General features: G+C 38.7%; 1 protein-coding gene across 1 annotated transcript in view; it reads right to left on the reverse strand.

Moving 5' to 3' along the window:
- Positions 1–3,084: 3,084 nt before the first annotated feature.
- LOC582269 overlaps positions 3,085–17,290 on the reverse strand; it is a 56,355-nt gene continuing 42,149 nt past the window's right edge. The window contains exons 7-14 of the mRNA XM_011662506.2: positions 17,009–17,170; positions 16,128–16,364; positions 11,508–11,642; positions 10,668–10,772; positions 9,693–9,872; positions 7,574–7,760; positions 6,412–6,587; positions 3,085–5,619 (exon numbers count right to left, since the gene is read on the reverse strand). Coding sequence (XP_011660808.2) covers positions 5,321–5,619; positions 6,412–6,587; positions 7,574–7,760; positions 9,693–9,872; positions 10,668–10,772; positions 11,508–11,642; positions 16,128–16,364; positions 17,009–17,170 — 1,481 coding nt within the window. The 3' untranslated portion in view covers positions 3,085–5,320. The remainder of the gene's footprint in view (positions 5,620–6,411; positions 6,588–7,573; positions 7,761–9,692; positions 9,873–10,667; positions 10,773–11,507; positions 11,643–16,127; positions 16,365–17,008; positions 17,171–17,290) is intronic.

Here is a 17,290-nt window from a genome sequence, read left to right on the forward strand (position 1 = left end):
AAATAACCGGAGATAAAGAAATCAAAAGAAATTGTGTTTTTATAAATTTTCACCTCTCTCTAACCCTCTCACAGTCCTCTTTCTACATTTTGTCGTCCTCTTTGCTTTTACTCTGCCTGTATCACCCCACCCCCTTTCTATTTCTCTCTCTCTCTCTCTTTCTCTCTCTTCCTTTCTTTCCCTCTATTACATTTGACATGTCTTAGTCCTCATTGTTTTAAGATAATGGATTATGAAGAAGAAAAAAACATCAATAAGACCAACACTAATTTTGTGTTTAACATCTATATCTATCATTTTTGGGGTTATGAGACGTGCATTGCTTTAAAGCGCTGCCCTTGCATCGTAATAAATACAAGAATACTGATGATTTCGTTTTTTACCTGTGCAAAAAAATTAGACATCTGTTCGACGAGAATTACGAGGAATCATGTTATTAAATTATAATTGGTATGTTGAATACCATGAGCATATTATTTTGTTTGATGACGACCGCTTACCGACTACATGGGGTTAAAGTTCAAGTACATGGATTACTTGAAAGTCACATGACTACCTGCGTCGAGTGATATATACTCGACGTGGTACCTATATTTTTGTTAACTTTTCTTTTAATTATTGTTTCTTTCCTTTATTTCGTTTGTTCAACACTTATGATCTAACTGCTGAAGCTAGAAATATATGATGTCTTTAGAAACGAAAACAATCAGTTGATTAGCTTTTGGGGGGCGCGCCGGGGACATACGCCCCAAATCGATTGCTGGCAAGAAAGAATAAAATGAACCGGTAAGATTACAAAAGAACGGGGGAGAGGAAGATAACATGAAGAAAAAGATAAATAAAAGACGCCCTCCTACACCCTGACATCACCCTACATTTTCAATTCACCTTAAAATGCCAGTGCCCCCCCCCCCCCCCCCCCCCCAATATATCTTGCGTCTAGAGATTGTTGAGATTGCGTGTATGAGTGTATGTTTGCGTGTGTGTGTTTCATATTTTAATTTTATATATCAATTGGGCCTATGATGGCGCTCTTCCATAAATATCATCAAAACCATCAAGACACGTCGTGATCAATGGCATTGGCTAGCATACGAGTTGAACAGTTTATAGGTTACGAACCGCAGAGAGCATGACCATGACACATGTGAAAAGTCTTAATTTTTGTAATGTTTTTATGCAACTTATATTTTCATCGCATGAATAAAAACATATTATACTGACACTAGCTGCAAAATTAGAAATGCATAATGAATACCTATTGCCCCCGTAAATATTTATCATGGATAGACTCGTTGTCCCCCCCCCCCCCTTCTGCTCGCTTGTTGATAAAGAGCATTACCTGTCATTAGAAGTGAGAATGAGTGTATATTAGGGACAGGCCCGTAGCCAGAGTTTGATGTTTGGGGGGGGGCACATACTTGATCGACGTCCTGGGGACCCCCCCCCCCCCCCTTCCCGTGCCCCACCGTGGCTACGTGCCTGATTAGGGACTGCATTAAAATGGGAATAGTTGTATAAAATGGCAAATAATCAACGGGGCGTTGTGGCGTGTGCCTGTAATCCAGCTAATAATGGAAGTTACAAAATGATTCAGCCGGGAACGCAGGTTCGAAACTGAGTTACGTCTTTCGGATGGTGACGTTCAAAGTCGTTCATTAGACTTAAATAATCATATCTGATTGATACACGTCTGTAAAAACCCAATTACACACAAACACACACGCGTATGTGTTCACCGTGAGGGAAGGGGTATGGCTATGTCCTAATGATAATAAGAATAATAAAATAATAATAATTGTATTAGCCCAGGGCTCATCAGCATCAATGCTGTTCTTCCTGAGGGCCCCGCACTTATCATTACCCCAGTAATTGCCAGGTATCCATTTACACCTGGGTGGAGCGCGGCAAATGATGATTAATGTCTTACCAATGGAGTTTATTGCTGCAGGCTGGGATTCGAACCCCGAACACTAGGTTTTAGAGAAAGTGAATGAACCAATATACCACGTTCTTCCTCCCAAGTTTTACAAATGTTTCACTACCCCCTGGATGGGACCACGGCACAAGTAGGTGTGCAAATGGACATTGTCCATGGTGTAATTTAGAAAGGCCAAAGATTTAATTTCATATTAATTTCTCCGATTCGCCCGACACGTTGATTAGCAACGACAGTTAATTGCAATCACCTGTAACTCCTTCTCATTTCAGCACCCCCCCCTCTCTCTCTCTCTCTCTCTCTCTCTCTCTCTCTCTCTCTTTCTCTCTCTCTCTCTCTCTCTCTCCCTTTCTTTCCCAATTATTCTTGGATCTCTACCTATCATTTTTCTCCTTTCTTTGCTGTACTTTGCTGCATCACCAGGTACTCCCTAATTTATACATTTAAAGGTAAAGACCAGTTATGGTCACGCGATTGCATTGTGAAAGAAACGTTGTGGAATCGATCAGAAAAGGTTGATCATCTAGCATCTAGCATCTGCAAGGTTCTGGAATCATCAAAATGATAAGAAATTTGGCCCATTCTTCGTAAAGTTACAAGCACTATACACAGAAAGATGTATATGGGACTACCCTATATCTCTCACAGACCATGAGAGAAACAAATTTACCAAATATATGAATTAGTAGGCGGTTTCCCGGCAAATTTTTTATCATCATGTATTAGTCAAAACATATTCTTTCACATGATTGGTAATGAGAGCTTCCATTTCATTTTTTGAAATTGGGGTGTTTCCAATACTGGTCTTTACCTTTAACATGTACTTAATAAACTGTCAGGGCTCAAAGGGCATCATGCTTCCGTTATCATAGAGCCCTGGCTAGTTCTGTTTAAAATAAGTTTTTATTTATCTATGTATGTTTGAATGAATACTGATTTTATCATGTATTCAGTAGTGACACAAATGAAAATGTCCGGGATGATATTATTATCCTTTAGGTGATAGGGGTCTGTATATTAATTAACACACCGGGCGATGTGTTTAGTCCGTGGTATTTGTCCAGATAGTGAATGGAAATTTTCACAGAAAATAGGATAATTTGTGTTTTTTTAACATTTGACAAAACAACACAAATCAGAATTCATTTGAAAGATTTGGTCTATTTCTTTTTATTACATTAAAACGATCGTTAGGATTCACATAATTACATTTAGCTTTCTATCTTTAATTTTTTTTACTTGTCTGAAGCAAATCATTTTGTACATTACCTCAACCTCATCCCAAGACTACATACTGCTTTCTGCCATGCTATACAAACAAATGAACATTCTATCTACATGTAAAGTCCAACAAAATTTAAATTTATAATTAGGTATACATCATGCACTTCCCTTAAAATGTAGTGATACGTGACATCATTAGCTGATAGAGGGCACTGCTTTCGAACGTGTTTCGGCTTCATACATTTCGTATTCACTCGGCCGCCGGTCCGCGAGCACACTTTATAGGGATCAACCGCCATACCGCCATTCGGATTAACACGCGGGATTGTGAAACAAATGCTATGACTATATACTGCCCTCTAGCGGAATGCGGCCGAAGCACTTTTTTGAATGGTGCTCCTATAGATGTTCTAGTCATAAATTTGTAACCTAATAAATAGGAAGGAAAGAAAAGTATATACATGAGCTAATTTGAAATTCATTGAGATGGTCATCGACCGACCCTCAAAGGTCATATTCTTAGAATAAACATAATTATTTACATAAAGAGAATATCAGAATCAACAAATTACATGAGTTGAGCTTGCTCTCTCGAACTGACTAAAGCTCAGTAATTATATTCATATTATAAGGCACACTGTTAAAGCGAGAGTAATTTCGGCCCATTTAGATAGGAAGTTTTTGCTGGAAGAGGCTTACATTTGTAGAAATTGAGAAAGCGCCGGAAACCAATTGCATAGGAGAATGCACGATTGGGAACATTTTTAAACACTATCATCACATTATTATCACGGTACGAATAACCTCCAGAAAATCTATGAAATTGCAAGTTCGGAGAGGGTATAATTATTAGCGTCATGTTTAGCACCGTCTAGCACCATTGATATATACACTTCATTATATGTATTACGAACATTTCAATAAAAAGGAAAAAATCGGTCGAGATATAGCGTAGTCAAGATGATACAATCTTTTCGTTTCGTTACAATGACAACTACAACAACGAAGATTTTACAAGTTTTTTTAACACTTTCAAGAAATGATGTACAATGCTATTACGAATAATTTTAGTTCAATAGTCAGAATGTGATTTGGATACATTAATTGTTGCTAGGTGGGACCAAAATTATGGCTTGGCCTACCTAACACGTAATGTATGCCATTCGCATTCTGACTGTTGAAATTAAATTATTCGTAGCAGGTGATTGAAATCACTTGTAACGAGGCTCTTAAGAAAGATTCATGCATTACAATTGATTACATTACGAAAACTGTCTATTGCCTTGTGGTGATGTTTCGAAAGCCCTTGCAACAACAGTCACCCGATGCAGCATGATGATAATTATTCAGATGAATTTAAAACAATATAAGCAACAACTGAATATATTATTCACCCCCGCATTTTACGATGTGCCCGCGTCCCGTTTGGTAACACTAGCCAAAGTTGCTATCATACTCCTCTTTTATCATGGGTACTTTCTTTCCTATATTTCCCCCAAAATTTAAATAAATTCAGATATTGCATGGTACTTTTGTCAACATTTCTAAGATAACTTGTCGGGTCTCCCCCAACTTACAATATTGGAGGGCATTAATTGATATGCCATTGAATATATTTTATGAGCAGTTTTGAAACATAAATATTCAAACAATCCTTGAAGTCTGTCAAAATGAAAGTGCATTACCCTCCACGTATTGTGTTCGCTTAATGCTCGAGTTCTTGTAATCACATTTGTTTTGAATATGGGAAACAATTTCACCTCGCATCAACTGTAACCATGGTATCATATATGAAATCATCATGAAGTGCATGGTTTTAACAAAATACATATTAACAATCGATAAGAAGAAAGACAGCACAATAAAGACAAAAATTCATTCTAAATAAAAAGAGAATACTATCTACAACAAACTTTTATATGCCTTTTACAATAAAATAATTCCCATAACTTTCTGAGAGCATAATCTTTGTACCAACTCCCCTGTTTCATGGTATTTCTGTGTTAATTTTTTGTTTTGGTGAAACTAATAATTCATGTTTATTTGATCATTAAAATGCTTCCATATAGAGTGATGAATTCAAAGCATTCTGCTTCATTTTATCTTATCTAATTACTGCTTTATGTCTGAATAATGATAGTTTATTCATCGGAAGAATTATAATGGGCCGTCTCCCGACAGTTCAGGCTCGCTGGTGTACAGCTCTGCCGGGCTGCTGCTGGTGCTGGTGCTACTGCTGTCGAGCGATGAAATGGACGATATGGTCACATCGGTCTCACAAAAAGGTTGGAATCCGCTCCATTCGCCGCACGGGGTACAGACCCGACGCGAGCTTCCGTGCAGCATGTACTCGGGGTTGCAGAAGTAGGTGACTTCGGCGCCGAAGGAGAAGTCGTCGCCCTGACGGACTCCTTCCGTGACTTGACCGGGGTCCTTACAGGCGTAGTTGACCGTTTCTGAGTGGGGAAATTAAAGAGTAGGGGGAAAATCGTAAATGGGATCAAATAATAGTCATAATAGCTATAAGTATTGCTATTGGTTCTAGGACACCTACCCCCCTGGACAACCACCCCTAGGATAACCACCCTCTAGTACAACCACCCCCTAGGAAAACTACCCTCTAGGACAACCACCCCCTAGGACAACTACCCCCTAGGGCAACCACCCTCTAGGACAACCACTCCCTAGGGCGACCACCTTCTAGGACAACTACCCCCTAGGACAACTAACCCCTAGGGCAACCGACCTCTAGGACGACTACTACCGGACAACTACCCCCTGGACAACTAACCTAGGATAACCACCCCTAGGATAACCATCCTCTAGGACAACCACCCCTAAGACAACTACCCCCTAGGACAAGCACCCTCTAGGACGACTACCCCCCCCCCCCCTGGACAACTACCCCCTGGACAACTACCCCCAGACAACTACCCCTACGACAACTACCCCCTAAGACAACTATCCCCCACACAACTACCCCCGGACAACTACCCCCTACGACAACTACCCCCTGACAACTAACCCCCTGACAACTACCCCCCCCCCCCCCCCAGTCAACTAATCCCGACGACAACCATCCTCTGGGACTACTCCCCGGACAACTATCCTGGGTACAGCTCAAGACCCCTGAGGCCCCTCTCCCACTTTATACATTTCATTGGACCTACATGTCGGTCAAACCGGAGGAGGTGTTTGGGACCCCTAACCAACCCCCTCCCACACCATGCAGGACATGTAATAGTTACCTGAAACCTTGTAAACTATTTCGACGGTCTCGGGAACGATGATATATTCCTCGGACTCTTCGCTGCCGCAGTTGTGGATGAGTCTGATGGCAGCATTTGTCTTCACGAATGTTACAATAGTACCGGTCTTGGTGGTGATCAAGTTGGCTTCATAGAGGTAGTCTACGCCCCACAATCTGAAGGAAAATGATTGAATACAATATACTTAATTTTAAAATTTTAAACATAGCACGGGTGTGAGGTGAATAATGTTTGATGTGGAGGTCTGGATTTAAGATTATTTTGAGACTCAACATGGCTTCTACTACTAAATAAAAATTCTTTGCCATTTGTTGAGAAAATGAACTTGGGAGTACGGGTCAGGATTAGGTTTGTAAGAACGGGTATATGTTTCTTTGAAAGTTATACTTTTGATCTCAGTACAAAATTTGAACCACTGAAATTGTCAGCTGTTCATCTACAACCTTCGGCTAATTTTCAAACATATGGATAATCTGAACAGATGAAATTTCATAATCACTGAATGGGCATTATAGAATTGTTATATTCATTTTTTCATTATTATTTTTAATCATTATTGTTGTCCTTTCAATAGTCATGTAAGCGCCGATAGCACCAGGCTTGGTTGTGGCAAAATATAAACTTCATACAAATGGTCAACACAGCATAACCACGATATCCCGGTAGTTAGTGACTCAGTTTTAAATTGTTAACATACATGATTGTGATATAAATACGGAATATTTTTTTGTATCCACTCCATCTTCCTATACATATAAATATAGTACCAGACTCGACTGTTACCCTGCTTGCTTCTGAGGAAGTTAACACCTCATTAAACTAAATTTGCGAAACTAAATTCAAAACATATCCTAATTCCAAACAATGATCGTTAGAACTCCTTAATCCGGTTGAAATGATGCGGTTGCAAATTTATAATTTATTACTTGTTTGCTTTTTGTTTGTTGCCTTTAAGTGATTATAGGGGAGTGTGAGTGTAAACATCAAAAGATGGCCTTTTTGTTGTCGATCCTGCAAAAATGTTGGACGGTTTTGACTCCCTTTTACAAAATAAAACCAGAGCTGCCCTTGCTTAATTGTACCCATTCGTTTTTTCTAGGAGTGTACAGATTTTGTTGACGGTTTGTGACATTCTCCTTACTGAATGCCGGTGTTGGGTGCGACGACGGAGCAGTCCTCGGTGAAGCAGGTTTTGATGGTGACGAGCTGCATGCCAGGCCAGATGTCACCCACGGCCCACCAGGTGAAATGTTCCGTCTGGTAGACCCACACAAGGCCCCCCTGGCCGTCCTCTTCAACGGTGCCGATGCCATCCTGTACCCATAGACCTGGAGAGGAAGAGAATACAAGTTTTAAAAACTTTAAAAGATTCATTGGATAGATTACAGAGTCCTCTGTCACATATAAAATCCTAAACAGCATGGTTTTCCATGTTGTACCTTTAAAACTAAAGAGGATAACAGATTCCATTTCAAAATAAATTTAACTGCAATTAAAAGTAAATGAAATACAAAATCTTCTTTCAACATTATTATTTGTACCATCATCATCATCGTCACCATCACATAAAGCAACCTAAACTATGTGTGATTCCCACCACGTACCTATAGAACTAGAGATGGAAATAAATTAATTTCATAATTCAAAGTCATCACGCTGCCATTCCAACTTATAACAGTTCTTGTTAATCTTGTATTGCAACTACATGTACGACTACGGTCTTTAAAGCACATTTCATAAACGTGCCTCTCACTAATTATCTACCAAACAATTTCCGCCAGTTAATTCAAAACAGAGTTGAATGGCATCGGAACAAACAAAAGAGTTTAAAATAGCGAAGCAAGCAAGCCGCAATTAGATTTTTCATATCAGTGTACACTTTGAATGATTCCTCTGCAGAACAATTGTGTTTTTCCGCCAATTCATCCGGTAATTTCCGCAATCCTGGGCTCTTCCTCTTTCTATTCCTTCCTTCTTTCATGGAGATGTTATTGGAGCTACATGAATGATGTGATTCATATAATACAGGCACAATATCTACTGAAAATAATTATTGACAGCTGCCCATATACAGTATGTATATGTATATATACGTTACAGACAGTTGTCCTTATTAAGTCCGTGTGCATGATCAACAGATGAAGTTGGAATATGTTTTTTCTTACCCCAATTTATGGAATTATTTTGACAATGATTTATTCCTAATAGATCAAGATAATAGTATACATTCTCAGATTTGATTGAATAATAATTTGCCAGTGTTTGATTTGCGTGACTGCTAAAGCATGTGTATGCTACTATGCTTATCAACTAGGGGACCTACGCCCTTAAGTCATAAATGACAGTAATGAGGATTAATGCCCCACAACAGGGCATTAATATAGCACATCGACAAGATTTTGATCCTGGGGCCTCACAGTTACGAGGACATTGCTTTGCCACTGAACCATGACTGTACGCAGCGGGGGCTAGGGTAGGGGGCAGTTCCCACAAATAAAAAAATAAAAAATAAAATGCAATAAATTATCAATAATTGATTGAATCCCCCCCCCCCCGGTCCCCAACAGAAAAAAATAATTCTGTGTGTCCAGGCCTTGAGCCATAATGCATGGCCCTACAGAAGATTTTTTATATTATATTATCTAGATCTAATAGGAATAAATCATTGTCAAAATAATTCCATAAATTGGGGTAACACAAAAAATATTCCAACTTTATGAGCAACATTCATGCACTTATTTTTTTTTAATTGAACCCTATCTTTTCTACAGATTCGAGAAAATCTGTAGATGTGGTCAGTTACGACTGATTGAAGGATTTGGGGTCAGTCACGATCAATCACAACTCTTTGAAAGATGGAGCCTTGTTTTGCTTCAACTTTATAAAGGATTCAGGGGGGTGTTTCACAAAGATTCTAAGTCAAACTTTACTCTAAATTGGACTTAAAAATTATGGAGAGCTATTTGTAGCCTTAAAATATTATATATTCAAAAACAAAAATTCAAGTATTTTAGACTTTTCATAAATTCCACAAGAACATGAAATCTCCCATGATAAATCCTAAAAATATAAATGATTTGAATCAACATTTTATGCCATTTGAAATACCTTTTACAAGATATTTTCAAGGATGCTAATGGCTTTCCATAATTTTTAAGTCCAACTTAGAGATAAGTTCAACGTATAGGATCTTTGTGAAACACCCCCAGAGCTCATTGTCCTCTAGTTTATATCCCGAGAATTTAAGCACCATAACTTACCGATAGCTTCATTGAAGTACCAAGCGGGAACGGTTGAGCCAACCATTCGTGGTTCAAATCGGTCTGACAGAGGAATACGTATCGTAGCTGATTCGGTCAGATCAACTTTCTCTCCGGTTTTTGAATCGGTAAGCTCGATTTCTGCAACAGCCAAAGCCTCTAGTCTAGCCGGACCGGAACCTGTTATATGGATAGAAATTGAATGAACGATTAGGAAAAAATGATATGAGTGTCACTATTTTATACACACGAAACGAACTCAACAAAGACTTGATTGAGAAGACGGGAGACAATATTTTGCCATGATGAAATAAGCTCCTTATAGTACCCAAGTCGATTTGTTGTAATGTGCATAACTTTTCGGAGATGTACCCCAAAAATATGACAACCATAATACGGACTTTATCATCTTATTCGTTTCAAAATAGGATTGGCGGTGTTGGTTTATAAATGGCAGATCACAAGCCAATGGTTTGAGAAGGTTTTGATAACATTCCGAACGTCAAAATTCATTAGACATGTTTGGAAGCGGGTCAAAAAGTCCAGAGAAAGCGGGCAGTGTCCGGACTCAACCCTCTCCTACCCCTGGTATGAAAGGGATATTATTTGACAGTGGATCCCTTCATTTCCACAGTTTTTCCTTCTTTTTTTAAAATGAAACATAACTTTGATAACTTACAGTAAATGTATACATTCTCTTTTGTAATTCAATTAATGATTTTCAAACATGCGTTAAAATTAATGTACATTGATTTCTGTTATTGAATTCCTGTCATAACTGTTTATATTGATTGTTCTGTTGGAAATGAAGATAAAACTGAAACTGATACTGAATAATACAACACCTTCAATTTACCTTGGTTTGACCTCAACTGTTACCCAGGTATCATATATAAATTCATCATGAAGTGCATTGTTTTAACGAAAAACTTATTAACAAACGATAATAAGAAAGACAGCACAATAGGGACAAACCTTGAGTTGCAAGCTCGGGAACGTTTCGTACATCCTGAGGGTTGCTCACATCAACGGTTCTTACACTCAGGCTGATCGTGGATCCTTCAGAAACATTCAGACCACCTAAAGAGCAGAAGATATGGTATTGGTCAGTTACGTTCAGGTTCTCGATTCGTAGCATTTTCATACTATACTGCAATTCTCCCCCCCCCCCCCCCCGAAAAAAAGGGATTCTGGCGAAAGGGCAGCAATTCAAGGGGGCATGCCAGCTGAGAAACATCCTGTATATTTCTCACAGCAACGGTTCGTACATTCAGGTTGACTTATGACCCTCGAGAAACAGTGTAAGCCAGAAACTGAAAATTCATGTCTGTTTGGTGTCGCAAAGTTTTCCACTAACACGGTGCATGACTTAAAAAAGCATATATTTTATGTAATTAATAATATCATAATAATTTTGTTTACCAAGAGAAGCCTCATCAACATTAATGCTTTTCTTCCCAAGGGCCATGCATTATTATACAAATAATACACAGCTGTGAGGGCATTAGTTAAAATTATCGCCTCGGGCGTGTTAGACTGTTACAAAGGTACCGAGTGTGGGTAATTTTACTAATGCCCGACCAAAATGATGTGTATTATTTGTTTTATAAGATGATGTTTTATTTGTTTCATAAAATTATGTTTTATAACATGACCTGTCATTAGTATTTGCTAATGACCGGTCATTGGTAAAATTACATGTTAGGCTAAATAAATGCCTGGTCACGTGTACGCTCTCAACCAATCATTTGATTAGGATCCGCTTCATCATCTTATAAATATTACATAACAAAGCAAACGGAACTGTATACTCACGTGCTGGTATTTCGACCTGGAGTTGTCCATCGGGTGTGTTAGGGTCTGTGAAGGTGAAGGTTCGAGGTCGAGGTTGAGGGTAGGGGAATTCTGCTCCATCGTTGTGCCTGGTCAGTGTCAAGGTCACTAGGTTATCTGTTTGGGAAATAAGAAAAAGAAAGTGATTTAATTGTCTATATATTTTTTAATGAGAATTACATGATGATAAATATCGAATCGACAAGGCGAGGTAGAAAAAAGCTTCAGAAAATCAGACATCACATTGAGCAATACAAAAAGGGAACAACTTTGAAATACAACTAATAAAAGTTTAAAACGTGACTTGTTTTTTCATATTGTCAGATGCGACTTATTTTTCTCCGGGCTTCGTGGCAGGGTGTGTCTTCATTTTCATCATTTGACACTGATTGTGGACATTTGCGTTCCCGACACAGCACACAATTCTAGGGCAGCAAGGGTTCACATCAAGTGGTTCAAATGCAGATAAATTAATCTGTGTCGATACTGGGAAATAAATCCATTGGTATCTGGTAAAAGGAATGTGATTAAATATCTGCAAGATTTAGACGAAGTACGTATTAAAGACGCCCTCGGTGATTGTGGAGGTGTTTCGTCTTTAGCGGTCGTTCACCCTTGTGAAAAAAAAAGGAAAACAACCCTGGTATATAAAGTTTGAGGCGGAACCAGGATTTTGACAAATGGGGGAGGGGGGCAGAGGGCAGGGAAAATTGGTTGGAGGTGTATCATAGTGGTATAGAGTGGTTTAAGAACCGTGGATGGACATGCAAAGGTTGTGGGTCAGAGCCCTCGGGCGGCCCAAATATCCTTTGGCAAGGCATCTAGTATAACTTAGCCCCTCTCTACCCATGAAAGAAATGAGGACCAGGTAGGATGCACGCCCCCCCCCCCCCCCTCCAGTCAAATAACGACATCAGGGATGGGAAACAGAGGGAAAAGGGGAAATTGGCACAGGAAAGGAAAGGTAAGGGTGTTAAGATCGTCCCCCATACCCCCCACAAACAAAGACCTTGTTCGTTTGCATTTCACCCTCAAAGGAATGCCGGTGCCCCACCACACCCCCACCCCCCCCCCCCCCCCAGATGATAAAAATGAGGTCGGTGCCCTCTCAATATCTAGCCTAACTCTAAACCATTGATCTTGGCAAAAGTAGGCATACTTGTAGACAGACGTTAGTATTATGAGATTTATAAATCCATATCATCATTTTAAATTTTTATTATTATGATTGTCTTCATTCTAATATGAAGATTTTATAGGATTTTCGTTCAATTTCGGAGCGACCTAAGAAAAGTTAGGTGCTTAGTATGAACAACGCATGACGTGAATGCGAGGTTCATGAACTCCAAAGTATAAAGGACCCCTGTAGAAAGTATGTTCATTATTTTAAAGATGAAATTGGGATCTGAGCCTGCGATTCCATCGTGAAATGAAATTGAGAGTGTCTTGGAAAGGTTGCTTCGTAAATAATATCTGGTGCGCACTGAGCGGTTTTGGAATTATCATATTGATAAGAAGAGGACTCGGTCTTGCTAGATGTCACAAACACTGCACACAGAAATATATATATATATATATAGGACTACACATGCGTATGGCATGGACGATTTGTCGGGGGATTTTTTTTTGTCTTCTTCCAGATATCCATCTTCATATTTCGAGATTGAGGGCAGCTGAAGAAAAATCTTTTTCAGAGGACAAAAATTATTCTTTCAAACTGACATAATCGATTGCGTAGCTCCCAAATTATTCAACACCTTTAACAGAAGTTACAGAACTCAACCTCATCTCTAAGCGTATTAAACTATAATTTAATGACTATTGAGTCTTTGAAAATCTCGTTCTAGGGGATATCTGTTCGATGAATTATGCAATGTTATACCATGTAGGTGTCATAACTGGCATTTTTTATTTAGATGCAGACCGGTTCGTATCATCGGAAATGAATGGTTGCGAGATGAAGATTATCATTAATGAGAGAGGTCATGGCCTTTCCCTCTCTTACTGCATTTTTAATTCTTTGTTAATGAAATGAAAGAGATTAAAGAATATATAGGCTCTGATAGCGGTAATTTTCTTTTGATAACATGTTTTATGAAAACAAAAGGCCCAGGTTCGTTTCAGGGCATCGTTTCACGAGGCTGCCATCGACATCAGGCATCTCGCCCAAGATGGCGGTGTTCTGTCTTCACCAATTCTGTTCATTGAAAAATCCTAATTTCTCATATTTGTGTATTTTCTTTGTGTGCTTAAAAGTGATGATTTAATCAAATGTCTGAAAATGTGTCAATACATGTACATTTTTTTCCTGTAATATTCAATTATTTTGTATTTACGTTATTTAGCTCATAAATACATTCAAACGAACAAATAACCCGTCATAATTACGAGTTCACCGACATGTTATTGAAGCGCGTGTTAAATGTAATTTCATACATGCGTTGCAATGGGTTGTCGGCGAATTTAATACTTAATATTTATACTCATGGCGGTTACGTGAAAAGCTGCTCAGTGGTCTAGGTGTCAATTGTGAGCATGCGATATCTATTATCACCCCTCCATGACTTTTCTCGCTGTTCTTAATGCGAACAGTGAACTAGCCGATCTAATAAGCAATCATGAATGAATAGATAAAATATGCAATGTCATGATTATGTTAAAAACGTGATCCTCGTTTGGTACACACATTTTTAATGAACCCCATTAGAATGAACCCCAAAACTTTCCACGTTCATGTGAGTCACTTTCATCAATTTAAGAAGAAGAAAAAATTACTCATGCTTTCTCCGAGTATCCGTTATCTCTTCTTTTTAATGAACTTAACAATGAGTACCTTCCGTAGTAGTATTTTAATACCACGTCATATAAACATTACGAAGGAGGTAAATAATTAATGTGTATAGGTGCGTACTAACTTCCGATGGGCCTTGCATATCGTTTAAAGACACTTGGTGCAATACGCAGAAGCACAGAAGATGATGGAGTGCCGTACAGACGTAGGGTATTTCTGAAGGCGTTTGACATTTGTTTCTTACAAGAAAGAGAACTTCACATTCGAATACTCAAAGATAGCTTTTAAGAAGTGGACATTCGTTTTTTTTCATTATGAAAAAGAGACAATTCAACATTTCAAGGTGACATAAAATGGTCTCATTACTTTGTGCCAAAATGTCATCTGCTTGAGAATAGTAAAGTTGAACAAGCAAATTGAAATAAATTTCTTTAAAATAAAAAAATTGGCTCTTATTTCGAAGAAAAGTACATGTAATTACCTAAAATATTAATTTTTGACAAAAGCAGTGACTACATGTTTGTGTGTTGTTTCTGTTTTGGTAATAACCTCGTTGTCCATAACATGTAGGTTAACATTACGTAATAACCCAAATAACGTGAAGTTACCTTCAAAAAATCATAAGCGTGTGTATAATACATGGCATATATATTCTGGTAATCCGATTAGCTTTTCCCCTGCCATACCAGTTGCAACCATAATGGCACCAACATAACATTAGTAACATTAAGATGATTCCTCCCAGCGATTTGAGTGGCCTTGCATTAAATCATTTTAGAAGAGAAAACATTGATGTGAAGATGATTAATCAGTATACTGTTTTGCAACACACGCACACAAGCAAAACAAAATTAACAGCTATTTTTTATTGAATATTGACGCCTTCCATTAACCCCTGTCATTAGTTTATTCTATAACATGGCAATCTATTGCATGTTTCCTTCTCGAATCCACATAACGCATTATTTTTTGTTTCGTTTGATATGAAAACTCATTATGACAATGATTTTGTTGTTGTTAATTGGCGATGCCAGTGGTCATCTGGTACAATAATCAGCTTACTGTGTCCTAATTGTTTTCTTCTTGCATTTACGTCAGCTTATTAAAAAGAGATCGCCGCCATACATGTGGGCGGAATAATAACCTCTGGAGGAGAAAATTGAGTTTTAATAACCTTCACTCTTAAAGAGAAGGTTGAGTTCTGGTCAAAAAAGGAAAAGTAATTTGGTGAGGTGTCTCTTTCTTCGAGTGTCACTTTGGAAACGTATTATAGTAGGAATGTCCCCCTGAAAAATGCCCTTTCATGACCCTCATATGATGAGAAATAGAAGCAAAGTTGGACCAAAATTCCATGTAATAGGTGTAGTCCATAAGTCCAATACCCCTACCTATGTGCGCTGTGAAGGTAATTGCACCAAGAGTGATTCCAGGATTTGTTTTTCTTTGGATGATTCCAAAACCATTACTTTGATCCTATTTCACTGGTAACACCCAGTAATTTGAGCAGGTCCATTTGAAATGGGTTTCTTTTAGCACAACTCAGGAAAAGCGTTGACCAGTGGCATAGTTAAGGAAGGGATGGGGAAGGGGTGCAATTCCCCCTCCCCCTTCCTCCTCCAATCAAATGGTGAAAGAGGAGAGCGTTGAGAAAAAAAGAAGGAGATGGAGGGGTAATTAATTATTTTTCAAAAGGTAATCAGACTCCATCCATCATAACTAGTAAGGCAATTACCCACCCCCTTCCTCATGACAGCACCCCTTGAATTGCTTCACCCATGCTACGCCACTGATTTAAACCAGGCTGTACTTACTTTCGTTGTTGCGGACGTTGAAGGTGGTCGATGCGGTCGGGTGTCCCGTCTTGCTGGCCACCACCACGATGTTGGCGTCGTTGGGGACGGGGAGCTTGGCGATGCCGTTGGCTCCGGTGAAGGCCTGAGCGAACTCGGTTCCGCCGTTGGTGACGTCCAGGGATCGGACCTTGACGTCGGCCACGGGTGTGCCCCCCATCTGTTCCAGGACAAGGATCGTGACGTCAACGTTCGAAGCTAGAGAGAGAGAGAGAGAGAGAGAGAGAGAAAGAGAGAGTGGGAGAGAGAGAGGGAGAGAGAGAATTGGATATATGTTATTATATATCACCTGTGAAGAAAATTTAGACGTATTTTTGTACTTTCCTCAAGTTACGGTTGCAATTTAGAAGCTTCAAGCTATATAATCAAGATTCAAGATAATTCATTGTCATGTAAAAAAACCACTATTTTTTCGGACCTTTGAAGGTGCATACATGTAAATAAATACATAAATACATACAAAATAATTACATTTTAACATGACATTTAACAATCATCAATCATCAAAATTTAAATTTGGTTGCATGAAAAGAATAAGATCATACTGAACGAGGCAGTGTAATTTAAAAGATTATTCAATAATGTGTAGTAATTCAACAAGGGGTCCACAATTTACAATCTCTGCTTTTTCAGATGACCTCTCCATTTCCTCAAAATATAAATGCGGTTAAAGTTAAAAATTCAATTTTTGTCTTCCTCAATTGTACAAAATACTATTAAGATTTGTTTATTACAAATGTAACTATGTTTTGTATACATTTTACATTGTATTCGTTATTATGTATCGTATTTTGTTGTAAATGAAAAAAAAATGATATGAACAAGTGGATTGGAGCCCTTACCTACGCAGGTGACGCCATCACCGACATGTCCTGGCGGACAGGGGCCGCATTCATACCTCTTGGCCTCCTCCTGGCTGGTGTAGTCCAACGTGTTCACATTGATCCTGAGGTCATTGCACCTAACGCCTTCGAAACAGGGGTTCTGCGCACAGGTGTCACGACCTGACCGAACATAAATGAACAAGAACAGTAACGAAACGTTTCAAAGAATGCACATTTTTTTCATCTTCTCTTTCACATAATACTGTAGAAAATAATTACCAGGACCCCGTCTTATAAAGT

Source organism: Strongylocentrotus purpuratus, unplaced genomic scaffold (assembly GCF_000002235.5).
Source record: "Strongylocentrotus purpuratus isolate Spur 01 unplaced genomic scaffold, Spur_5.0 spur5_scaffold_11, whole genome shotgun sequence".
Taxonomy (NCBI): Eukaryota; Metazoa; Echinodermata; class Echinoidea; order Camarodonta; family Strongylocentrotidae; genus Strongylocentrotus; species Strongylocentrotus purpuratus.